The 26687-nt window shown below is 37.4% G+C and overlaps 1 protein-coding gene across 2 annotated transcripts in view; it reads left to right on the plus strand.

The window, feature by feature from the left end:
• Positions 1–26365, plus strand: part of VPS41 (VPS41 subunit of HOPS complex) — a 109216-nt gene extending 82851 nt beyond the window's left edge. For both annotated transcript variants that reach the window (XM_059477746.1, XM_059477756.1), the window contains 13 exons: positions 5297–5389; positions 5892–6019; positions 6919–7063; positions 8348–8389; positions 8497–8547; positions 9718–9855; positions 12668–12722; positions 13743–13883; positions 15333–15469; positions 22036–22135; positions 22912–22956; positions 24399–24478; positions 25998–26365. In XM_059477746.1, the coding sequence (XP_059333729.1) occupies positions 5297–5389; positions 5892–6019; positions 6919–7063; positions 8348–8389; positions 8497–8547; positions 9718–9855; positions 12668–12722; positions 13743–13883; positions 15333–15469; positions 22036–22135; positions 22912–22956; positions 24399–24478; positions 25998–26078 (1236 nt within the window). In that variant the 3' untranslated portion in view covers positions 26079–26365. The remainder of the gene's footprint in view (positions 1–5296; positions 5390–5891; positions 6020–6918; positions 7064–8347; positions 8390–8496; positions 8548–9717; positions 9856–12667; positions 12723–13742; positions 13884–15332; positions 15470–22035; positions 22136–22911; positions 22957–24398; positions 24479–25997) is intronic.
• The last annotated feature ends 322 nt before the right edge of the window (positions 26366–26687 follow it).

Genomic DNA, 26687 nt, shown 5'->3' on the forward strand with positions numbered 1-26687 from the left:
AGACAGCTGTCTTTCCGATTGATGTGTAAATTACTAAAACAAGATTGGAGGCATAGTGCTACATATTTTACTTGTTGGCAGTCTCCAACGTGAAAGACCCACCCCAAAGCTTTTACTTGCTAAGAGGCTCACAGTTAAATACATCTTTCCCACTTACTTTTCATTCATTTCCAGTATGTCCTAAAAATACTACCCCAGGTATTAAGGAAAATAGACTCTGTGGGTGCCAGTCATTCTGGCAAATCCAGGTCCATTGCAACAATTACACAGCTTTAAGTGTTAAAGAATTGCAAAGGAGCAGTGAAGACCTGTGTTGTGTGCTAGAAATGGTGGTGAGAAAGGGGAGCAGTCTGTGCTGCCTGGTGTTTTCCCTAGTCACAAGCCAGCTACTACAACAGTACACATTTAATGTGAGAGTCTCAGTTAATAAATTGCACAGGACATAAAACCTAGTACTGTCACTGCTAAACCAATTGAAAACTTTATGCACACTCCCTTTGGTGACATGTGTACATTTACTTCTGAATTTTATGTCTTCCTATTCAAACTCAATGAGCCAAAAAGGACATACTATTAAGATCTCACAGCATGCAGTCCCTTGCTGGTTTTGAGCTATTTAATTCTGTTCAAAAACCAAAAGTGTTTCAGCATTACGAATTTCAGAAATGTCTGACTTCAGTTTCAGGGCCTCTCCAGTGCAAAACCAGCCTTGCCTTTAGTATGACTTCTTTGTGGTTTGGTGCACTCTTCACTACTTGGAAGTTGAAATCCTATGTTTCTGTTCCTTTACTTCTGTCCAATAAAGGGCTTGAATGCAGGTACATGTGACTTTTTGATACACTGCTTCTTCTTTTGGGTTCATTTTGGTTTTTAGCTGCAAATGTCTGGAAGGGATGTTTGTCTTGTCTTCACTTACATCATCCAGCAGACTGTAAAACAACAATATTTGCAGGTTTGTTGCAAAAACATCTCACCTCAATTACTGCCTTTCTAAACAATTGGCTGTTTTCAGCCTTTAGAATTTCTCTTTTCTTCTTAGAGCCTAGGCCCAGGATCTCTCAGAAATACATGAGATGCAGTCCATTACATTATTCAGCTTCAAGCTGCAGTTCTAGAAAATGCCTGCCTTATTTTGCTATTTCAGTTGCATAGAACTTGTCCTAGATTTCTAAAGATGTCTGAGTATCATAAAGGATGCACTAAATTAGGCCAGATCTGAATGAAGGGGTCCTTGAAATGCTTGGGATCACATGTGTGGAATTTTTTACCTATGTAACTAGCAGATATTAAACACCATATTGTAACTGGCCTATAATGGCTTTCAGCCCTGATGAGGAGACTATTGAGATGTGGAAACAGAGTTTATTTCAAAACAGAATTGTCTTATAAGTTGTTATATTGTCTTATAACCTGTTATATTGTCTTATAAGCCTGTTGTCTTATAACAGGCTTATAAGTTGTTGCCTGAAATCTGATGTTTCAAATCTAGCGTGATTTGCCAATAACTAAGGTGACAGTAAACTAAAAGCCTGAAATTTCCTTCCTGTGCAGAGGAATTAGTGATACCCCAGTGTCAAATTCCACGGGGTGAGTGATTTTGTGTGTGATTTTAGAGGATTTTTGAATGTTCTGTATTAAGCAGTCCTGTTTGGCTACCAAAGGTTGCATTTTGATATCTTGATATCTCTCATCTTCAATGAATGTCCTCTAGGAAACCTAGTTGTGTTAGTTTCAAGACTCTAGAGCCTTGCTGTGATCTGTTCCTCTACTGCTCCAGCAGTGGTGGCTTGAGGGAGTTACGTGCTTGTATTGCCTTTTGCTCAACCTGGAAGTGAAACTCAACATAATTTTAGTAAGGAGGTAATATAAAAGAGAATCTGTATTTGAAGGCATTCAAGAGCAGTTGTGGAAGGTGTCTACAAAAGCCCACCCCTACAGGGATGAGTACACATTTAAAGGTTTCAGGAAATTAGCATAATTGATTAAAAGCACCAGTTAGGAGGACAAGTGGTGATGTAATTCCCCCCCCAGGTCAAGCCTCTTCTCTGGAGCCCCCCCTTCAGCACTGTGCTGTGCTCTATGAAATGTATCTCAAAGAGTTGTTCTCAGCCTTAGTTCCCAGGAAGAACCAAGAGGGGCTTGTACCTCCTGGGGCTTGGAGCTCTGGAATTTGTTTTGTCTTTTTGCTTAAGGAAAGGCCATGGAAAAGTACTGGGAAAACTAGTCACTAGTACAATAGGTGACAGAGTTACAAATATACATGTGAAGAATACAGAGAACATATGAAAGAAACAAAAGGCAAAACCCAAATGGCATCACTTGTGCTCAAGTCACTTCAGTATAAAAGTCTAATGTCTCATCTCAAGCAGCTGAGGAAGGTGGATGGATTCAAAGGAAGATTTCAAACTCTGTGGCTGTTGTGGCCTGAGGGATACCCTCCATTCTGTTTGCTGTGACAGCAGTGACTTTCAGCAGTGGTCCAGGATCAGCTAGCAGCAGCAGTGCTTTCACCAAAACACTGGATGGAAGACATTTGAAAGACTTCACCAGAGTGTAGTGGGCATAGCAGAGAGAAGCACTATACTGACAGGCTCTTTCATCTCTTAGATAGCCTTTGAGGAATAAATAATTGATGATCTGGCTTCTTGGTGAGATGGTTTAGGCTATCTCATGTACAACCTTCATATGGGTTTTGTTGTATATACCTCATCCTTACATTTATTGATGAAAAGTCTGAAAGCAGATCTTGAAACAAGGGAAGAAAATATTTCTCTGTATAGTATCCCTTTTTTATTTAAAGTCACTTTACCACATAGTTCAAGAATTGGCACAAAGGCAGTCTGATTCAGAAGCTTTTTTTTCTGACCATGCTCCCTAAGTGCAGCTTAAAAATAAAATAGGAAGAGTTTGTAACCTCCAGCATGGGTCACCTTTGTGTCAAGGCTTAAAAATAACTTGTATGCTTTGTACGTGCTTCTTGTATGCTTTCCTGAGCATGGTGGTCAAACTGCAGGAGGTGGCTGTGTGTTTTCTTCAAAGCAGTGGAACACAGGGCAGGAGACATTTCCTTCACAAGGCAGCCTGGCTCACACACAAGGAAACTACACCTCTCTAGAGCTTGCTGTATGGCCAAACTACAGCCAAGAGTTGCAACAGTCTGTTGGGGGAGGTTGTTCATTTAGGAGGTAGCAGGAAGGCAGAAAGTGGGGGTGAAAACAGTCATTAGAGATTGTCTTCTGCCTTTGAGTATCCGGTTAATGTCTAGCTTGCTTTCTGTACGGTCAAAAGAGAGTTTTATGAAGGGGTCAGGAATATACCCCAGAGCGGCCATCAAGACTGTACCCTGAGTTAACTGATAAATCCTGTGACAGCTGGTGGGAGCTGGGGTTGGCAGCACTACATTTCAAAAACTGGCCACGTCCAGACAGCACAGGGAGGAGAGGTCTAAAATGTAGTAAGATGTTTTTTTCTCCTGCTTTGTTCAAACAACTTCAGTAATGCTGTTACAAGAAAATGCTGTTGCACCATGTGCCAATAGCGGGCAACAGGCAACATCTCTGAGTGTTTGGAGGAATTTCACTGGTGTTGGTCCCTCAGCTGCAAACCCTAAGTCCCCAGACAGCTAGTAGCAGTGGGATTTATTTTGGCAGGTGGAAATAATCTTGGCCCTAGTTGCATGGAATAGTAGTGCTAATTAGATGCTGTGCTGAAATTCCAGGGTATGAGCTAATTTATTCTGGCAGCTTCTCATCTCTTGCTTGCTGGAATGCAATTCCTTTACACCTTCTATACTTTAACAGATCACATGCCTTCATGCTTTTCATGGAGAGATATATTTTCAAATTAATTTTCAATTGGATATGTAAAAATAGCCCTTCACAGAATGTGGTGACCCCAACATAAGTCATAATTCAAAATTACACATATATTGTGCTTGTGTGATCAGGTTCTGGTAGTGGGAGTGCTACAGTAGTGGCTTCTGTGAGAAGCTGGCAGAAGCTTCCCCCATGTCCATCAGAGCCAATGCCAGCCAGCTCCAGGATGGACCTGCTGCTGGCCGAGATCAAGCCAATCAGGAATGATAGGAACACCTCTGGGATAACAGATATAAAAACAAAGAAAAAAAGTTATTGCACAGTTGTAACTGTGACCAGGGAAGAACTGAGTTGATAATACGAGAGAGGATACAACTTTGCAGACACTAAGGTCAGGGGAGAAGGAGGACGAGGTGGTGATCCAGGCACCAGAGCTGAGATTGCTCTGCAGGCCATGGAGAGGACCATGAAGCAGCTGTGTCCCTGCAGCCCATGGGGGACAAAGGGGATGCAGAGATGCACCTGCAGCCCACATAGGAGCCCATGCTGGAGCAGACTGTGCCTGAAGGACTGCATCCAATGGAAGAGTGGCCCAGATTGCAGCAGTTCATGGGCAACTGTTGCCCATGGGATGGATTAATGTTAAACAAGTTTGTGCAGAGCTGTCTCCTGTGGGAGGGACCCCACAATGGAGAAGGGGAGACTTCTCTACCTGAGCAGCGAGAGAAGCAATGTGTGATGAGCTGACAATCATTCCCTGTCAATCAGTCCCCATTCCTTGTCTTGCAGTGTTTCTGGGGTAAAGGACGTAGAGCCCAGGAAGGAGGAATGGATGAGGGAAGGTGTTTTTGAGATTATTTTACTTCTTATTGTCCTGCTCTGGTTTGGTTATTAAAAAATTCAATTACTATCCAAAATGGGAGTCTGTTTTGCTATGATGGTATTTGGTGAGTGATCCTGGATCTTAACCCATGAACCCTTTGTTATATTTTTTCTCCTCTATCCAGTTGTGGAGGGAAGTGAGAAAGTGGCTTTGTTGGGTACCTGGTGTCTAGTCAGGGTCAATCCACTCCAACACATTTTTCAGCTAATGAATCCTTATACCTTTTTGCAAGGCTAAGACTTAACAAAATGGATTTTTAAAACATTCTTGTTTTGAGGGGTCTTTTATGGGTTTTGTTTTCTAAATGACTGCTGATCTCTTAAGGACATGGCTGATTCTCCTATTCTAATTAGTATCTTGTCACCTGTCTCTCAAATGATAGTTCTTTCAAGTGAGTTATAAAATTCCAGTGTGTATAATCCTAAAGTAAATAACTTCTGAGTGCTGCTTGCAAGTATGAGTTTATAAGGTTTCTAGTGATTACCAGGGGCCATGTTTTGTGTATAGCCTTGTTCTTTTGTTTCACTTTTTTTTTTTTCAGTGTACCAGGATGTCACATGTCATTCACCATCTGACACTGTTCTCTTTGTTCCTATAGGCAATTAGTCGTTACTTGCCAAGACGAGATCCAGTTTTGAAACCTCTGATCTATGAAATGGTCCTGCATGAATTTTTGGAAAGTGACTATGAGGTACTGCAGCCTGATGTGTTCCACATCAATGTGTCCCATAGTTATTGCCAGCCAAATACCCTTAGCATTGAAGAATTCTGACAGCAAATTCTCTGATGTATTTAAACAGATTATCAGCGCACAGTTCCACAATAATGACAATATTTAAGTGTTGAATTTTAATTTTAAGAGAATAAATAAATATTCTTCAAAGCATGTGAATACTGTAAGATTGATTATTTATTAGACTGTTATTTTTAGGTTTTTAAATGTAGCATAAGTGGTTGAGATGATGCACAAAGCCTACAGCACCTGAAAGAGACTCAGCTTCATGAATCATAATAACATTATCCTAAGAAGGAAGAGTCTGTGTTCTGTACTGTACATGTCTGTGGGCACATGAAAGTTCCTTAAAGGTTAAGGACAGCAGGTATCATCTCAGAGGCTTAGCTGAAGCTTTGATGTTTTGAAATGCTCCTTAGGCCATTCTTTCTATTTCTTTTACAATCTCTTACACTTTTAGGGGTTTGCAACACTAATAAAAGAATGGCCTGGAGATCTGTACAACAACACAATCATAGTTCAAGCTGTAGTGGATCACCTGAAGAAAGATCCGCAGAACAGGACTTTGCTACGAACACTTGCAGAATTGTGAGTACAGTTTTAAACTCCTGTTACAAAAGTACATTTAAAATAGTGTACTGCAGTTTATTTGTATTTGTTTAGCTGTCTTCTTTGCTGCATTTACAGAGTGTTGGCTTTCTCTCCTCTCCACTCTGATGACTGCACAGCTTAGCAATTCTTTACCCTTCCTTGTAATGTTCACATCGAGTATGAAAGCAAATTGTTAAGCATGAGATTGGATTTCCAACTCCTCTTTCCAAAGTAAATAACTAACATTCCTCTACATGCTGTCAGAGGAAACCTCTTTTCTGAGGTGCACATTTCAGAATTACCCATGTAAAAATAAAATGGTGGGGGATTTTGCCCACTATTTAAGAAGTAGCGTGTTTAAGTTTACTGCATGGATGGAAATATGTGACTGGAAAACGTGCCAAAACTGATCTGATTCTTGGTCACTTCGTACAGGGATAAAGCTCTTTGATTTTCTCAGCCTGATCACTGTGTTATTTTCTCACTGCTTCTTTGAAGAAAGAAGAATTATAGTCTATTACTATGTTACAATCTGTCCAAAAGTTCTAAGAGAACAATGTTTTTTAAGCTCTGAAGAATGTTCCAGTTGGTTTCCAAGAATTGAAAGGCTAGCATTTTGTGTGTCTTCCCCTGTGAGTTGAAAATGGAGAATGAAAATGTAGACTACTGCAGTCCAAACACAAATGAAGGCCAATATAAACAGAGGTGAAATTAATGTTGCCTGATGTTTATTTCCCCTTACAAAAATTAATCACAGGTCTATTTATAGATATTTATAAATTCAAGTAGTATCCTAATGTTTTACATACCAGAGTATGTTTATATTTTCTCTCATAAGTGATTTCCCTACACTTAAGTATGTAATATTACATGTTTTATAATCCTGTTTCTATCAGGTACACTTACGATCAGCGCTATGGCAGAGCCCTAGAAATCTACCTAACTCTGAGGCACAAGGATGTCTTCCAGTTGATCCACAAGCACAATCTCTTCAGTTCTATTAGAGACAAAATTGTTCTGCTCATGGATTTCGATTCAGAGGTATAGTGATCCTAATGATTTTATATTCACTTTCCTCTAAATACAATTTAACAGATTAAAAATAAATGATCTATAGATGATGTTGAGGCAGAGAGTGTGTTTGCTACATCTGGATACATTCTGAGATAAGGAAGATTGTTTGCCTAGATCACAAAATAATTGACCCAAAGATTATTTTTTTCCTTCATATTTCCATTTGTGTTTCCTTTCCATTTCCACTTGTCACTCTCAGTGAGAAAAGTGAGTATCCGCATGATTTGGGAACATTATTGTGATTCTCAAGTCACAACATTGAATATCATTTCACACAGAGTATCATTTCACCATGTTAGTCTTTCGGTATTTTGAATCAAATAATGGTATTAATAAGCCAAAGAAAGGAGATAGTGAATGTATTTAAGCATATATTAAATGTACTTGCCATTTCCTTTCACCACAGAAAATTAATCTGCTTCTGAAATTTTACAAGGTTATTGATCTAAATTCCAAAAATCAGGAAGTGTTTATTCCATGATGAATTCTACCTTCTTTCTTTCCAGCTGGCTATCAAATCCAAGCAAATTAATTTTGGTGTGATCACTGGGAAGATAACCAAGTAGATCTCTTTTTTCAGTGCAATAGTTGTTTAAGCACTGTAGCTAAAATATGGATCTCTACTGTTGATGATCATCTTTAGTATGCCCATGTTTCTCCACTCATAGAGGAAAAAAAGTATAATTTTTGTTTGATTCAATAGAATAACTAGTATCAGGAATCTGTAGTTTGGTATTTTTTGAAAGTGAAGCAAAAGTTTGCTCTTGAAAGAGGAAGCAGAACCTGAATCCTGATGGCCACTTGACTTACATGGTCTTGTCTGCTTGATTAATGGTACTGGTCTCCAGGTAGTTTGGAGGAACCCAATTGTGAGGTACGTTGCATTGTGTGTTTCTTACATAGTCATCACCCTGCAGTTCTCTTTTGAGATGGAACAAATGGTATTTCTACATCGTTTGGCAATAGCTTTTTGTGACTGATGGTGATTCAGTGGGCATACTTCACCTGCAGTGTAGGTACACAGCATTTACTACTATTAATGAGGGAACTTAGGAGAAGTATTCTGGAAGAATACTGCGATGCTGTGCTGTCAGGATATGCTGGTGTTATGTAAATTGCTCTCTGAATTCTGTTGCTGAAAAGAGTAGGTCTGTCCATCTGACACTCGTCTGTGAATAAGCATAATACTACATAGAGGATAAGAAAATATGTGTGCCTGTTACCTACTTGAGTTCCCTTTCTCTGTTGTAGAAAGCAGTAGACATGCTTTTGGATAATGAAGATAAAATTTCTGTGAGTATAACAAGTTCATTGCATGGCAGTCCAATGCCAGCTTTTATTACCTGTCCTTTTTCCAGTCTTGTAAATGTAATGTTTATCACAGGTTTGTTTTGTTTCAGATTGACAGAGTTGTTGAAGAGTTAGAAAACAGGCCTGAGTTACAGCATGTGGTAAGTATTCCTGTATTCTCTTGATTTGAAATTGAGCTGAGTAAACTCTTGGCTGAACATACCTTTTACAGGTGTGTTTATCTTGTCAAAGTGAACCTGACACTGAAATGTCTTAAATCATCAAAGTGGTTACTTCTGCCAATTTCCTATTTAGCATAACCATAGCTTCTTCACAGTAGTTAAATGATCTAAAAATGTGTACCTGTGAGAATTTGATAATGTAATGCAGGCTTATTTACATCTTCTTATAGCATTGTAGGCACTTGTCTTTCCTGGTCAATTACTTCTTGTTTTTATTCCTCCTTTTTCCCTACCCAAAAATGGGATTGGTTGGTGGGTGCAGCTCTAAAATATGTTTTGCTGATCCATAGAGAAAGTGAATTGCTTTCTTTTCTGGAGCTGTAACTTCATACACTGTCAAATTGTTTTTGTTTGTACAGAATAACAGTATCACTGTAATCACATAACATGTGACTGTGGGCTTGGACTGTATTAGAGAGGGAAGTTTAACTTGCTGCTGATTACAGATAGAGTTCAGGTGTTCATCTGGTGAAGAGATGATGTATGGGTTAGAGATCTGGTTATGGGAAGCAGATCTATGAAAAGTGCAGTCCACAGCCTAAGAGCTTTCCAAAGGCAACTGACAGACTGTTGGTTTACAGAAGGGATGCATACAGAGGAAGGCAACGAAGATGGTGAATGGTCTAGAGGAGAAGCCACACAAAGAGCAGCTGAGTCACTTGGTTTTGTTCTGCCTGGAGAAGAGCAGACTGAGGGGAATCCTTGTAGCATTTACACTTTCTTCACAAGGGAAGCATCAGCAGGCATAATCTCTTCTCCGTTGACTGTGGAAGGACCCAAGAGAACAGCATGAAGCTGTGTCAGGGGAGGCTTAGGTTAGATGTTAGGAAAAGCTTTGCCCACTACAGTGACTGTGCACTGGAACAGTCTTCCACTCTGGGGAAGTGGTCACAGCATCAAGCCTATCTGAGTTCAAGAAGCATTTGGACAATGCTCTCAGGACCATGGTGTGGTTCCTGGGGCTGTCCTGTGCAGGGCAAGTTGGAATTTGATTATCTATGTGGCTCCCTTCCAACTCAGGAGTTTCTATTATTCCATTAATAATATTGAATAAGTGAGTTTGAATTCTGATTCTTTTTTGATTCCTAGTATTTACACAAGCTTTTCAAAAGAGACCACCATAAAGGCCAACGATATCATGAGAAACAGATCAGTCTTTATGCTGAATATGATCGACCAAACTTACTTCCATTTCTCAGAGACAGCACACACTGCCCACTGGAGAAGGTAAGCCCCAAAAATCTAAGCATAAGTCCTTGATTTTTATTAAGGTCCTGGTCTGTAGCTTGTAGTCTTGTGAATTTCAAGCTGTGTCTGGTAGTGCCCTCTACTGCCAATATGAGGGATCCTTTAAGTTTGTGACCATCACCTGCAGTTTGGTTTGCAGAGCTGATGACACCTGAGACTTTCCTCTCTCAGCTCACAGGGCAGAAATTCATGGGTATTTTTAATGCAGAAGTTCTGACTACAGTTCTGGCTACAACATATCTACTCATCAGTGCTCAGCCTCACTGAACATAGATTATGGGTTCAAGAAATTGACAATCATTTTGCCAAATCTAGGAGCTGTCTGTGTTAGATCTTGAAAAACCAGTAGCTGTAACTGTAGTTATTCTATCTTTTTGTTGTAAGGCCATAAGTTTCTGTTGAATAATATACACAATATACGTCACTGAACTAACAGGGCTAAAAGTATTTTGTCTTTGTAATTTGGGTAATACACTTGAGGTTTTACAGAGTACCAGGTTTCCATCTTCTAATATTTTTTTTTTTTTTCTATTTTTTTTCCTTGCTCTTTCTTGTCAAATTACAAAATGCATAAAGGGAAGGCCAATCTTGAGTTGTTTCCCCTGCCTGAATTAATGTGAAACAAATGGAAATTCTAAGTTTTCCAGTTTAGATGGGTCAGTATTTTATTATTTGTATTTGTTGCTGTTAATGGCTGAGCAGAGCAGACCTTACCTATCCATATGCAGCTATAATGATGACACAGTGGAGTATGAATGTTGAATTACATGGTTAACATTCCAAAGAAAACTAGTACTGTTCCTGGTACCTCTCTTGTTTTGCATGTTTTTGTCTACTGGAAAATACGTTCTTATATTATTATACATTCTTAGATTGGAGAATTGGGATTTGTTGAAACCATTACCTGAAACTAGATTGACTAGTTTAGGCAGTGAGCCTGAGAGGTTTCCAGCCAGAAACTTTGGTCTACAATATTGGCTTACTTGGTTTTAATTGTATGATTCTTAGTTTCTGCCTTATGTGTTATTCATGTGATCATGGTTTTATGTATAAAACCTTACCTGCATTTTTCTTTAATTTTGAGGCAAATTAATTTTAGTTATTGCATGTCCAGCCTCCTGTCTTTAGTGGCAGGTGGTGCAGAAAAGTCCCGTGTGAAACTGATCCTCATTGCAGGCATTGCTTTGCTGAAGATACAGGCTTTGAACAAGAATAGGTCAGAGACCCATCGGCTTCTGGAAGGTGTGGTGCAGTAATCACCAAAGTCAAGAGAGAATGTCAGAAAAAATGTGTAATTCTAACCTTAATGTTAAAATGTTAACATCTTTCAGTAAGAAGCTAAGGAAGAGACAAAAAGATGCTATTAATTCTGTAATTATACTTCTTACCATGCATGCTATATAATAACACTTCTTGTGACATACAGATCTTCATTCTAAGAAATTGAAAAGGGGACTAAGAATTTCCCAGTTACTACTATTTTCACTTCCTGTTAAGTGTATAAATTGCAAAAAGCAATTTCTGTTTGAAAAAAATCTGCTCTTTTTATTGTTGTAATGAAATTATAAACTCATCAAGAAGAAATAATTTGTGCTCTCTAGAAGTAAGCCACTTTTAGTCAAGTGCAGTTTAGCAAACATTTTAAAAATGAGCTGGAAGAGAAGTAGGAATGTTCCCTGTTTTCCTCTAGAGGGAGCATGACAGTCAGGAAATGGCAGTATCTAGAACTACTGAATACCTGGTGCTTTGTAGTTTACCTTTTAAGTGGAGAGGAAAAAGAGGGCTGTCAGCTTTGTATATAACTTATTAGTATTATTCATACCTTCCTTCAGCTGAAGTACCTAGTTGGTAATTTGCTTACCCCTAGCCCAAAATTTGTTGTCCATAATTCTAATCTTCAGAGTAACCCTTCTGAAATAATGAGAATTGGAAGGAAAACTGAATTCCTACCTCATCTTTGATTGTAGCTATATTTATGTATTTAAAACTTTGATTTCCAAGTGTGAAAGTTGGTGAACAGTTGTCTTTAGAGGAACGCTATGAATCTTGATCTTGCTTTCTGTTTCCAAATTGGAAACAGACATGGCATTGTTTATGGCATACCAGCCCTGCTGATTTCCTGTTACTACAAACTTGTTGGTAATCAGTTTGGTAGTTTTTATAATTGTGCTGGTTTCCAACTACACATAGATTCTGTAGCTGCTAAAGATACTTAGCCCTCAGGTCTTTAAACCAAATTTACAAGAAATGCTTTCTCCATATTCTTTCACATTTGTTTTTTTGCATTGTCTTCTTGGTACAAAATTTGGAGGGCACTCTCTCTCCTGAAACCATTCTGGTTACCCTGAAGAGATTTTCAGCCTTGTGTTATTAATGAATGTCAAGCAGACTTCCATCACTAGAGACTACGTAAGTCCACCCCCAGGAAGCGAGTCTTGGTAGTAGATAACCTTGGTGTTTTGTATTAACCAACTTTTGGAGGCAGAATAAAGTTGCCAGTAGAATTAAAGGCAGAGATTGACATAGTCCAGACTGAAATACCTGTTCTGTCCCCAGATTTATTCAGTCTCAGAGAATAATTTTAAAGAGAGTCATGGAAGTCACAGAGTTTCTGTTCTTAATTAAGGCCAGAGGACTTGGCAGTGCTTATTAAGGGAGCTGCATTCCTGTCAAAATGAATAATGTAACTACATAGAAAAATCACTTCAAGCTTCTTGCAGCATTTGTGATCAATAAAATCTCATGTTGCATGGTTTCCATATATTCTCTTCTCTCTTCTCCTACATTCAAGGCTCTTGAGATCTGCCAGCAGAGGAACTTTGTAGAGGAGACAGTCTATCTTCTGAGTAAGTAACTCAGAATAAAAAACTGTGATCAATTACAACACTTTTAAACTTGTAATAAAGTTTATGGTATGAAGATATATTGTTTAATATTAAACCAAATTAGCATGACTTAGAAAATAAAAAAAAGCACTGGATGGATATGATGTCTTAACTTCAAATATTGTGTTACTATGTTTTTTACTTGATGTTCTTCTCGTGTTCTGGAAGTGTTGCAGAGGCCATGGGGAGCAAGTTGGGTGGGGAGTTATTTCTGATACAATCTCCAAGAGAAGAGTAATACTGTTGGTTTTGAAAAGAGAGGATAAATTAAACAATTGTTTTATTCTAAATACGTCTTAAAAGCTTGGTGCTATTTTTTGCTGAGATGAAAGATTTGCTTATATTGCTTTCTATCATTTTTTTCCATTAAGTTAGTTGTAAATTAACTCCTTCAGCTGGCCAAGAAATCTACTCTGAATGAGAGGCATTGGAACACTTATATGTATGTTTTTGTATTAGTCATGAACAGAATAGTAAATATTTTTTAAATAATCTCTGGTTCAGTAAGAAGAATATTTTGTGGACCATTTCAGTCCAGTGGAGAGTAAGATTTACTAATAAATTTGTTTTGGAAGTAGTTCATATTTTCTGCTGCTTCTTCCTGTTTCCTCTTATTTTTCATGGGTGTAAGCTGTGCTATATTTATTGCAAATGAAGAGGGCTCATATGGGCCCTTGAAGCTGGTATTTCATGTTATAGTTTACATCTCTACACATACACACACTCCCCCTCATGTTAGATGTTGCTGCAGTTCAGAACCCCAAATAAGACCCAACACATCCTTGAGAAAGCCTCTAGGTCCCAGTCCAGCAAACTGCTCCAAGCACTTATTCATATTATACTGATTTGCATTCCTACATCTGAATAGACTAGATTGGGTCGTAGTTGAATTAGTCTGATTTCATGCTTAGAAAATTCTTACTGGAAGAGCACTGAACATGGTGAGCAATTAGCATTTATATCTCTTATTTTTCCTTCCAGGCAGAATGGGTAATAGCCGCAGTGCCTTGAAGATGATAATGGAAGAATTGCAAGATGTAGATAAAGCTATTGAATTTGCCAAGGAGCAAGATGATGGAGAACTTTGGGAAGATCTCATTTTATATTCTATTGACAAACCACGTAAGTGGGATAGTTTCTGGGAAGCTTGCATGTGTGTAATGCTTTTGCAAATAAAGGATTAAATTGTTCACATGTATGTTAGAGAAGGTGTTTTGGTTTGGTCAGGGAAGTTTTCTAGTTTGTGAAGGACAACACAGCTGTCCTACTGTGCATAAAAACTTGCAGTAAGGCAGTGTGAGAGTATGCTACACAATGAATAAGCTCTGCATGATTATGTCCTTAATGAAAAATCAAGGGGACAGTAGTGCTTTTAGTTTAGCAGAATGAGACTTCATTTCTAGACAGCCTCAAAACACTGTCTGCAGGTTTGATGAGGATTTTGCATACTATTTTATTACAACTGCTTCCCTTCGAGATTCTGAAAATGAAAAGCCTACACCTTTCTTGCCTCAGTAAAACAACTAACTAATTTTTTTCAGTGTTACATGGTACGATTGGTAATAATGAGTGCATTTTGCCTTTCATTTATTATATGAATAGCTACTCCAAGTTAAAAGGTTAGATGGACTCAGAAACATAAGCATCACTGTTGTCAAGGAGGCAGATTCAAAGTTCAAATGACTAAGAAAGCAGAGAATTTTCTTAACTGTCCACTCCACTGGTTTTTGCAACCCCTTCTGGGGCTTTAAATCAAGACTGTAAAGACTCTTGGAACCTCTTTTCTGGGGAATTGACAGTCTTCTAGAATTAGTGTCAGAATATGTATCTTTTCATCCCTTGGTTGCTAATTTTGAAAGGAAGAAGTGACCAGAATCTTTTAAATGTCAAGAAGAATGGCATTCTCAAATTACCCATACTCGAATGCATCACTAAAGTCAGTGACACCTTTAGAGCAAAAGGGATTCAAAACATACAGAATTCTCTCAGTAACTCTATGTAACAGTTTCTGCCTGTGTGTAGAGCAGCTCTACTGATATTCCTCAGTTGTGGGGGTTGAAGGAAAAACACAGCCTTGAGTCATCATTCTAGTGGGTTTTTTACCCAGATGCCCTTCAAAGAGCAAAAGACTTCTATCATGTCACTCTCATCAATGTTTAGAAACACACTGAAATCAGGTTAGGTGCTTGAAAGTTTGTTTTTATACCCTGGAACTGGGAATGGAATTACCACATAAAGTAGTTCTTAGTTGGTAGTTAAACACTATTCGTTTGAGGGCTCTTTTTATTGAATCAAAATGCGTTATTTACTTGTGAGTTTGTGCTGGAGACTCAGTTACTACTTTGCTGAATACACTGGAAGTTCTATAAGTTGCCAGACTGTATCTTCCTCACTTTCCCAAAGGCTTGTATTCAAGTAAATACAGCTGCAAGAAACATACAAAGACTGTAAAAGAGACTTAGTGTTTTCACTTATTAGAGAACTGTCAAGTAGCTTGTCACCTTAGTATCTTTTAATCAGGTATTGTGCTGGATTGTTTTTCTTAATTTCTTTGCCTCTTGTTTTTCACAGCTTTTATTACTGGTTTGCTGAACAATATTGGAACCCATGTTGATCCTATTCTTTTGATCCATCGCATTAAGGAAGGCATGGAGATTCCTAATTTGAGAGACTCACTAGTGAAAATTCTTCAGGACTACAACTTGCAGGTAGATGTTGCATTCTTCATGAGATACTAATTTTCAGAGAGACAGCAAACCATCTTTGTCACTGAACAGCGCAGTAAATTGCTATCATGATTTGTTCAGTCATTGGTCATGGACATTGTGGGCCCACACAAAACTATGAAATAGTGGAAATTTGCTGAGATTTCTTGATGGCATCTAGCCCTTCTAAATGTCTACCATACTGTCAGAAGCCTGGTGGGTAAGTACAACTGGAAGCATCTTGAGTGATTCAGCCTGTTTTACAGTGCCCAGCTGTTTAGTATTGGAAAGTTTCATGACCAGTACTTCTCATTCTGTTTCACATGAATGCAGAAGCAGAATGGAGGCAGAATGCAACATGCCCTCACTGAAACATTCATCAGGTGTTAGAGTCATATGTTAAGTGTCATACTAACTGAAGGAAGATGAACTTTTAAAATCAAATTCATGTCAGTGGTGCAGAATCAGTTGGTTGGAGCATGATTCTAATAATGCTGAGGTTGTAGGTTCAATTCCTGTATTATGGACCATTCACTTTAGAGTTGGACTCAATGCTGCTTCCAACTCAGAATATTCTGTGCCTGTGTTGCTGTTTATGCATTTTTTTTAAATGGACTGTTCACTGGATTATGGAAGTTCTTGCCCCACCATAATTACACAGATATGTGCAGTCCCCTGCGTGATTGGTTCTGAGATATGTTTGTAAGAGCTTACAAGAAGCATATCTTTCAGTGTTCCCTGTAAGTAGCCAGCAGATTGTGTTGCACTGCATATTTTAAATCTCTCTCCTACAGAAGGAGTCATGAACTTGAATTTTCTGTTATGCTGTTCTCCATTGCTCTACTGAAAAATACAGATGCCTACAGTGTGACTGTGCAGAGTCCAAGAAAATGTAGCTCAGTAGGCAGCCGAAACTCTGATTTTCTGAGCCTCAAATATTTGTTCCCCGTCTGCTGTTAGTCTTTCAACATTCCAAGGAAACAGATGCACTCAATGGTTACATTAAGGTCATGGCTGGTATCTTGCTAGGCCGTATCTCTCTTCAGGGCAAGGTTTAAGCCTTTCTAAGGCTTTTCCATTATTTTATTTTTATGTGAACTTGAGATTGACTTCGGCTATTTCAAATAAGCATTTTACATTTCTTCATCTCTCAACACTTGTAAATAGATACATGTTTGCATATAATGCATGTTTTAGCATTACTTCAGGTTTTGACTTCATTGGGTGATGTCCAAAGCTAGTATCCTTCCAAAATGGGGGATAGCTAAATACCATGCTGCATTTCAACAGTTGCATGTTAATCTTGCTGCTGTCAGTACCACCACTGATCCTCCTGTTCCTGGATTCTCATTAAATCAAAATTTGTTGTGTTTTCACGCAAACTGAGGAAGTGCTGTAAGCATAGCTACAGCTTTACACATATACAGAGTACATTGCATGGCTTCAGACAAAGCTGATGACATCAGTATGGTCATATTTTGCGGATGGAAATACAATTTCCATCCCCAAAATATGACAACAATTTTTTCTTCAAATACCTTTTAACAGAATTACTTTTGGATTAAAAGCATGTATTTAATCTTGAGAATGATATCTGAAATAATTTACTGTTAGCATTGAAATGATTTATGGATTCCAAATTAATTGATTTTGAAGTAGAGTCGGATAGCTCTAGGGCTAAAATTTAGATTTCATAGGGATAATAGAAATTAGTGAATCTTAATGTAATTTGTGCTTGGCTTTCTTGTATGATAGAAAAAAATATAGCCCAAAAAAAGGCAATATTTCATTAGAGAAGTGTAAGTTACAGTTTAAAATAAGTCTGTTCCTTAAGTGTTACTGGCAACATGAAATGCACTGTTCATGAACAGATGGTATATCTACATTGAAATTTAGAGATCTTATTGCTGGTCTTGCACACTCACCAAAGTAGCCACTTTTATAGAGGGACTCAAATTTCCTAGAGGGACTATTTTTGTTATTGCTGCCTCATTAGGTGTTTTAAAGCTAGTCTTAAGTGTGTTTGTGTGATGTGTGGTCATACCTCTGCACATGTTGTGTAGGTTCATGCTGAGAAGTCACTGACCTTTATTCTGGCCTGGCAGAACTCTGGCTTTTAGTAGAAATCACTTGATGTGTAGCATGGAGCATATACCAGACATTTTGAACTTACTCAGAAATACAAATTTCATTGGCTAGGATTTTCTATATCTTCATCTTTTTGGATCTCAAGCTCTGTATGCATATGTTTTATTGTTCTCATTTTCAAAGGCAAAAAGAGTCTTGTGCTAGGATCCATGAAGAAGGAGGACAGGTGGAAAGAGAATCTGCTGCTTGACTTGCAAGCCACTGCCTGACACAAAAACTGTGCTGGTCTTTTCATAATGATGGCTTCCCAAAATATGTTACCGCTGTGCCATTATGTTGTTTAGTTGTGGGCTCCTTTTGCAAGCCCTGATAAAATTGTTTTATGCCTATGTAAGCATGCAAATGCAAATTTCCTGTTATGCTCTTGAGTTTCCATACCAGTAAACTTTACTTAGGTGTGATGTCAAATACGGGTAGGAGTTAAAAGCAGTGCCTTTGACAGACTTTGTCCTTTTGAGAACAGTCCTTTCCATCCCAGCAAAACCAAGTAAATCAAACTGAGTGTCTACCAAACTATGTGCGACTCACAGTATGCATTAGAGGATCCAACAAGAAAGTCTACTAATGCAAATTTTGTTGTAATTTTTTTTAAAACATGGACTCTTCCTTGAATAGTTTTTTAATAATGTTGGCAGATTGCAGACTGATGGCTTCACTTTAAAAAATTGCCATCCACTAGATGAAATTCTGCCACTGCTCTATATGCTACTCTAAGCTAACCTCAGCTTTGTGGTTAACCTTTGAAATCTGATCACTAACAACCAACCAAGCATAGCACTAAAGCAGAATTAGATATTGTTTTGGGCAGAAATAAAACACAGATGATGTACGACTTTTTTCTGCAATTCCACCACGAGCTTAAAACTGAGCACACTTCTAACTATACCCCTAAGCAGAGAAATGTTTAAGTGGTTTTTTGAATTGGGATTAAACCTTGAAGTGATTTTTTTGTTGTTTTTTTTTTATCCATGAAGATAATTAATTTTGATGTTTTGTCATTGACATTGTTTGAGTTAATGTATTAAAACCATAGTGCATAATCAAATGACCCTGATTGTAATGATGAAAGTTTATTTACTGCTGAAATGATGCTGATTTTAGTGTTTATATACAGTAACATTCACAAATGACAAAGTTATAGTTCTTTGAATTTTAATAGGATAATATTTTATCACATAAAGCGCAGTCTGAAGCTTTTTTACTGCTTCTGAAATCTACTTTGTTGCTGTCATAAATTTATAGATAAATTAGACAGGTTGTCTTAAAGAGAAACCTGCTTACTTATTAGAAATTACACATTCCTAGTACATTTTTTAAGTGCAAATGAATCACCATTCTCCAGGTTTCTAAAGCATTGTATCACATATCTCCCAGAGAAGGCTGATAGTAAAATCTCCTTATTTGTAGACTTGTGAGTTAATTATAAGCCTGTTATGCTTTCCAAATCTATAAAATAGGTGTCTTTTCAGCTTTGGTTTGTATCTGAATGAAATGTAGGAACTGCTTGTGGTATTGGAAGAGTCTTGTTTTAGAAAGAACTGCTTCATTTTTCACCCTTTCTATGTCATTTGTTTAAATAAATCTTTCACAGATGTTGGTTTTCTAAGACTCCTTTCCCCCTAGCTTTTAAATACAGAAGCAATTTGTTTAGATGTAATACTTTGAGATTTTGTGGACTAGCCATTTTACTCAAACATTGACTTACTAGTTTGCACTTTGATTGAACCTGCAGGAACTCTGATGGGCAACAGACATTAATCCATTCACAAAATTCACATCTATTCATTCATAATAGAGTTTATGAACTAGAAGAACCTAATGACAATACAATGAATGCTGCTTGGAACAGCACCTGAAACAATTGTTAGGTTCTGAACTTGAACATAACTGAAAATGCTTTCAGACACCTTGGAGGCACTAGAGGGCAGGTGGCAGCTTGCACAGGGGGACATGTGCCTTTTGGCTGTAAAGACTAAAAATAATGTGGTTTTAGTGTGGCAGTGATGCTATTTGAAAGAATTTAGTTAGCTGGCCTTGAGAAACCTGGACTTCTTTGTGGGTTAAGCTGAATCAAGGCCAAAATTAATTCCCATAGTTTTGAGTATTTGCTTTAAAAATAACTCCATACTGCAGTGCTTTTCTTTCAAGATAATGTTAGGCTTGATTTACAAATGTAAATCAAGACTTTTCCAATCAAGTAGAATGGTTTATGCCTAATATCTTCCCTAATACAGCCAGAAAACAAACATTTTTCACAATAACAGTTTTGGTTTTAGCAATTTTTATTAATTTAATGAAAGGCATTATTTCTGCCTAAAACTTTCTGTAGGTGCATGCTACTGTCATGCTTGTGCTCACAATTACATGCTTTTAAAGGATAAATAAAATTCAGTTTCATCCTCAATTCTGTTTCTTCTTGGAAAGTGGTTTCATCACAGATTTATGCCCAATGTCAGTTTTAACTAGTTCAACTTAACCTTAGGGTGCACAGTTACCTATTTCTCTCCCCTTTATTAAAGCTCCCTCTCTCTGGACTCAAATTCCCTTTACTTTCTGTAAGTCTCAAATTACCCATTTTTGAGGTCTTCAAATAAATTTCTTCAGAAGTGCTGAGAATTTATTACATTGAGAATAGATATTTTACATTCTGCATTGCAATTTTTTCTTTTGTGTAATAATGGCTGCCTACTGTATTCCATTTCTAGCAAAATAAGGTCAGTCATTAAATGTGGTATGGAAAGATCTTAGTACTGTTTAAATAATGGGAGAAAGTGCATATTTCTTAAAATATACATTTTATCAGATATTTCTGTTACTCTTGGGTTTTAAGGCATCAAACAGTATTGAGGTTTTCCAGTGAGCTAGTGATGTCTGTTGTTTCCCTCTTCATTGTTCTTTCTTTTCAATGAATTTTTTCTATTAGCACACTGTATTTTAATTAAGAAATTCTAGGACACACTTCCATCTTCCATCCTATCTTTGTTTTGCTTCTTTCATTTGACATGGTCACAGCACCAAGGTTGTCAGACTTCAAGAAACATTTGGACAATGTTCAGAGGCACGTGGTGTGATTCTTGGTGCTGTCCTCTGCAGGGCCAGGAGTTGGACTTGACACAGTCCCATTCAGTTGTCCTTGCTAAAAGTTTCTTGTATTTTTTCAAACCTAGCAACATTTTTCTTTATTTAGAACAAAATTTTACATTCTTTGTTCCCTTTGGATAAAGTTGGCAAGGGAAAGACATAGTCAGAATGTTCCTGAGATTATCGACAGATAAAAATTATTCATTCTCTAAGTATTTGCCTTGTAGATCTGCATTTACTTGCTGGTGCTCTGAAATGTTTTACAGCTCAATGTCTCCAATACTGGAAAAGTCTCATTCACCCACTGATATGCCCAATTTGAAATGCTCACAGTGTTACTCAGTGTTAATTTTTTTTTATGTACTTCAGATTTGCAGTCTTATCTGCGTATCATTCTTAGCAGTGTGTCCTTATTACTTCAGAATGTGTATGTGAAAAGGTAGAGTTTTTGACAGTGTCCACCTGGCTGTAAAATCTATGATTGTATTTCCTCTTAGGTATTTGCATTAGCTGTATTTTGTACTGTCTTAGAATGCTTGGTATCTCCAGTAATATGAATGAGCAGAAGAAAGGAATGAACATTGCTTCTTTATACCTCTCTTTTAGTAGGGTTGATCACATTATAATTGACTGTGAGTGTCTTTGTGAAGCAGTTTTCAAAGGAATTGTTGTCTTGGAAAACAAATTTCCAAACATCAATTTGGGAGAAGGAAGAAAAAAGTCCAAAACACTTACTTGGGTTTGTTGTCTTTCCATACTTGCTCCATTAACTATTGTTCAATAAGGTTCTCTATAATTGTTATGCCCTTGCTTCTTCTGTGTTTCAAAACCATTTCAGGCAATGACAGGTCAATCTAATGAAAAATACCAAATAAGTCAAAAGGGAGCTGAGACTTTTGCTGAAGTGGAATGAACTAGGGACCTTTGGTTAGGTGCATAGACATTTAGTACTGCTTATTAAATGACTCCTCAGCAGGATATATATTTGGATAAAATGTATTTTGAATTCCACTGTAAAAATTCCTCTCTGTTGTTATTTTGTCAACACCATCTCATAGGCAGATGTTCATAATTATAATAATAGTATCTTTGTAAAGAATTCTATTTTTTGATGTTTGTTTTTGTTTTGTAGGGTTTTGGGGTTTTTTTGTGGGCTTTTTATTTAGATAGAAGTGATAGCAACAAAAAGTTGCTCCTTTGCCTCCTTTATAATGCCTTGAAAAGTTTTAAACATTCCTTGCACTCACTTTGGCAGCAAAAACAGAGTGGTGACTTGTCAAGATAGTTGATATACCCATCTGTTCAACAACCACTGTCTTTTATGTTCTTTGCACCAACAGATCTTGCTGCGGGAAGGATGCAAAAAGATACTCGTTGCTGATTCTCTTTCTTTGTTGAAGAAAATGCATCGAACTCAGATGAAGGGTGTTCTAGTGGATGGTGGGTACAGAGGAAACGTGATGACTTTCAATATTTTAAAGACTATTTTATATAGACTGTTTATATACCTCCTGACTGTCTGCTTTGGAAGGTGCACAAAAGCCTGCAATTTTTACCGTATCTGTAGAGTGTAGGAGGATACTAGATGCTTTTCCCCTTTGCAGAGGAATTATTTGTATCTCAAAAACTACAAGACCCAGCATGCAGCTGTTTCTCTTGATCAGTCTCTGCATAGCCAGTAAAGTATTTTGTCCTGCATTTCCTCTGTAAAGGTGAAAATGATGGTTAATACCAACATGGACAATCAGATGGTGATAATCTGCAACCAAAGCAAAAGATACAAGAAGCTTGCCAGAAACAGTTGAAAATATTTTGCAGGGTGCTAATGATGTGAACAGCACTGTAATTCACACCAGCTGAGTGTTAATAGCCAGAGACAGGACAGAGTACCAGAGCTTCTGCTCCAAAATGCTGCAGAGTTAACAGCCACCCATCCTATGCTCCTTGTTTCAGTTTGCCTTTCATCTCTTCAGCACTGTTCCTAAACAGCCTCAATCCTGCGTTCTGCCATCATCAAATCTAAATATTTATCATGTTTTATTAGAAATGTTCCTTCAGTATTGCTCTTCAATTTTTAATAGGTTGTTAGGCATCTTAAGTAAATGCTTTAGGACCAAGCTCCATTTCTGTAAGAGCAGTATGTTCATGCCTGCTTTATAAAAAGTAAACATGGAGTTTGTTAACAGAGCCTAATTTTCTTTTGTTTTGCTTTTCAGAGGAGAATATCTGTGAATCATGTCTGTCTCCAGTACTTCCTTCAGGTAGGATGCTTTTCTTGGAAAAAAAAAAAAGGTTGTAAAATTTTTTTTGTAAATTTCTTTAGTAGTATTTTAAGAAAAATTATTCATAAAAATGCGTAGTCTCCTTTGATGATCACTGTATAAATTTCAGTCTCCTATGCAAAGCTTGCTTTTGAAATCTGACATGGGAGGGAGTCTAACTGAACATTTTTTTGTTGCAGTAAACCCAGATATTATTTCTTATTCAACTTTGTCTTCCTTATTTTCTGTTTTGATTACATGGAATTCAAGGCAACTTTTAATTCCATCAGCGTACATATTCTCAAAGATTATTGGAACCACAAACTTAGGCCACCAAATCTTGTCCACATCTGTTGGATTATTCACACTGAACTTGTAGACTGTAAAATGTTTTTGCATGTATTTTTTGTCTGAATGGTGGTGAGTTCTTGGCTTCAGTCATGGGCACCACATTTGCAACATCTTAAAACCAACTAGCTTTAGACCAAAGTTGGTTTAGCTTAAAACCAACTACCTTGTAAAGGTAGTTGTAAAAATAGAAATTCAGGATGTTATTTCAGAGATGTTCATTCTTCAAGTCCAGAAATATCAATATAGTTGTTGGGTGTCTTAAAAAGAAGTAGTTTTACCAAGAGAATATCTGTTGTGGCCTGTTAAAGCAAGAATATATAACGCAAAGCATATGTACAGACATTTATTTGTTTTCTGGGTGTTAACAGCCTGATAGAAGGACTTACAGTTAATCTGGTTTCTACCATTTTTCACTTAAATAAATAAATAAAAACGATACTGGGATCATGTGTAGCAATATACAGGCAAGGAGAATCTGACAGAATTGAATGTGCTAGTGCTTTGAGGTATGTGTGTTGAGGTGAAAAGAGCCAAAGTGGAATGCAAATGATGCTTGTGAGTGAGATAGTTATTCTTCAGATATGTGAGTGTTGTATTAAGGGTTCTACTTTGGCTAAATATTCATTTGAGAATGAAAGCTGACATCTTGTACTTAGGCAGCTTGTTGCCAAATTTCAGGATCATGGTGTGCAGTGCAGGCTCTAGAACTGCTCAGTGTTCTGGTTCTCTTCACACTAGTGCAAGAATTTTTCTGCTATCTTTTCTTCAAAGCAGCTGCATTATTTGGTGGTAGTTTACTCTTCTCCCTGCCCAAATTTAGCATGTAGCATATATTGAGATGAAAAATTCCTGATAGGGAGGTATACAGTATCTCAACCACAGAAAAAATTGTTTTGGAACTCCATCACTGGCACACGTTTCCCGTGCTCTTAATGGTTTCTATAAATGAGTCAGAATAATTTTGAAATTGTTTTGAGAGATGTTACTTGAAGTTTCTCTGTGTATGACAGAATGTGGGCATATATTGCTGTAGCCACTAAATCATTTGTTTCATAGCCCTGTTGAAATTAATTTATTTTTCTGTTTCCCAGATGCATCCAAGTCCTTCAGTGTGGTAGTGTTCCACTGCAGACACATGTTTCACAGAGAGTGCCTGCCTGTATCTAACACGGTAAGGAATTAGCTTAATATGTCTGACACCTTTGCCAAAGATAAAGTGACACATTTTCTTTTCTCAGCTGTGGAGAAGGGCATGGGTCTATGAGGAATTGTATGATTACATGCATAACTTATGACTATACCACATAGTAGTATGTGACCAAGAAAAGAGTTTAAGGATACTGCAACTGAAGTTCATCCAATGTAGAAAGAAATCACTACTGTTTGAACAGTATTTTATCACTTTCTGCAATCAGAATATATAATGCAACTCTGAGACATACAGGGAATACAGTCTCTCTAATTTTTTAATTATCTTCCATTCCAGCTTTTACTTTAACTAAACATACTCAAAGATGAGAATAAAGGTATTTTCTCAAGTGAACCATATTAAATGATTCTGACCTGGAAGACAAAAATCAGTCATTTCAGAGTGAATATTTAAATATGTTTGTAATCATCCTTATGGTCAAAACAGTTTTTTCTTTGTAAGTTGTTTGGGGGGTTAGTTTGTTTGTTCAATTAACACAAAGCAAAAAATATAACTTATAGATATAACAGGATTTAAATATAGGAATGAAAGCATTCAAATGGTAACAAAATCACATAGAAAATTAAATGTAAGTCTTTGAGATTCTGTATCTATCTCTGAACATTAACATGCAGTGGAAAAATAGCTTTAGTGAATCACTTCATCTGTAAGTAAACAAAGTGCTTGTAGCCATATGGTACAGCATGGATACTTAAATATGTTAGGAAAAGCTGAAAATATTAGATCATTTGTACAAGTCCAACAACTAGTAGATATTTCTTCAATATTTACCACAAATTTTATTGTGAGAAATAATCTAAAATTTATCTAGCATTCTCAATTTTCTGCGGCAAGTGACTGATTAGGTGGGATTTTTAAATGTTACGTAGATATTATATGATATCTATTCATAGACAGTATGTATTAATAGAGGGGTGTATACATGTAAAAGAGCCAAATTTCCCCTGTTACATTGTAATATGTGGCCTTAGGTGATCCATCATGTTACTGAAATGTAAATAGTGTGTGCACAAAATGCGCACAGGGCTAAACACAGAGTAACAGTAAACACATCTTTGATGTCAAATGACAGTATTTGGGCCCTGATCTCAGTTGTTGGAAATCTGTGGAGCACTACCCAAAGACAGAGCTGTGACTAAGGCATGCAGTGGTTATTGGAGCTCACCAAGTGACTTTACTCTCACCTTTATATATGAAGATAATCAGTGATACTTTTCATTTTTGGTGTGGAGAAAGTTTGTCATTACTCCTCTGGCAGGTGGCAGTGAGTGCTGGGCTGTGCTGCCCTCTGACTCCAGAACAGCCTGTCTTACTATGTTTTTCTATATTGTCTTCCCTCACCTATCCATGACTGTTGATTGGGAACAGTCTGACTGTGAGCAGTAATGTTGAGAAGGGCATTGGCACTTTTAATTCATCTTCACACATTCTGATGTGGCTACATTTCTCTGAGAGATTCCTGTTTTCTTTTTTGATTTAGGTATCTTCTGTCCAGTTCTGCAATATATGCAGTGCCAAACACAGGGGGCCAGGAAGTGCAGTCCTGGAGATGAAGAAATAGCAGTGGCCTAGTTCTCCATGTCAGTCAGCGACACCAAATCTGTTAGGACCATAAGAGCCACTGTAATTTTCCATTTCTGTATATAATTTTGATTGTGATTCAAAAGTGGTTCCTGTAGTTTATCCTGTTTATTGAATATTTTGGGTAATGAAAAAATGTGAAAATCTTTGTCTGGTAAGTCTTCGTTATGCAATTCATACGTCATGGTTCCTTTGCTCAGCTTGTTACTTCATTCTGGAACAGAAAAAAAAAATAAAACGTGAAACAAAAAACCCATGCGATTTAGAGATTTGTGTTTGCTATCAGTTAATGTGCATTCAGTTTGGAACCACATCAGGCTTATGGTTGGATATTGTAAAGAAAAATTCAGCTCACCAGACTACTTCAGTCCTGATTTAGTCTATTTACCTTGAGACCCACAGGAGTCTGACTCCTTTCAGTGAAATTGCTTTAGAACTTGAAGTTGTGTGCCAACTCATATTTTCAGTTAACAAATTTGTTAACTGTGAATTCCATACATTGGTAATTTGCCCTTGTTACACATTCATAGTTCATTAGAAACTGGGTAATTTCTCAATTAATCTTCACAGTGTAGTAGTTTAAAGTGAG

This window comes from Ammospiza nelsoni, chromosome 1 (assembly GCF_027579445.1).
Source record: "Ammospiza nelsoni isolate bAmmNel1 chromosome 1, bAmmNel1.pri, whole genome shotgun sequence".
Taxonomy (NCBI): Eukaryota; Metazoa; Chordata; class Aves; order Passeriformes; family Passerellidae; genus Ammospiza; species Ammospiza nelsoni.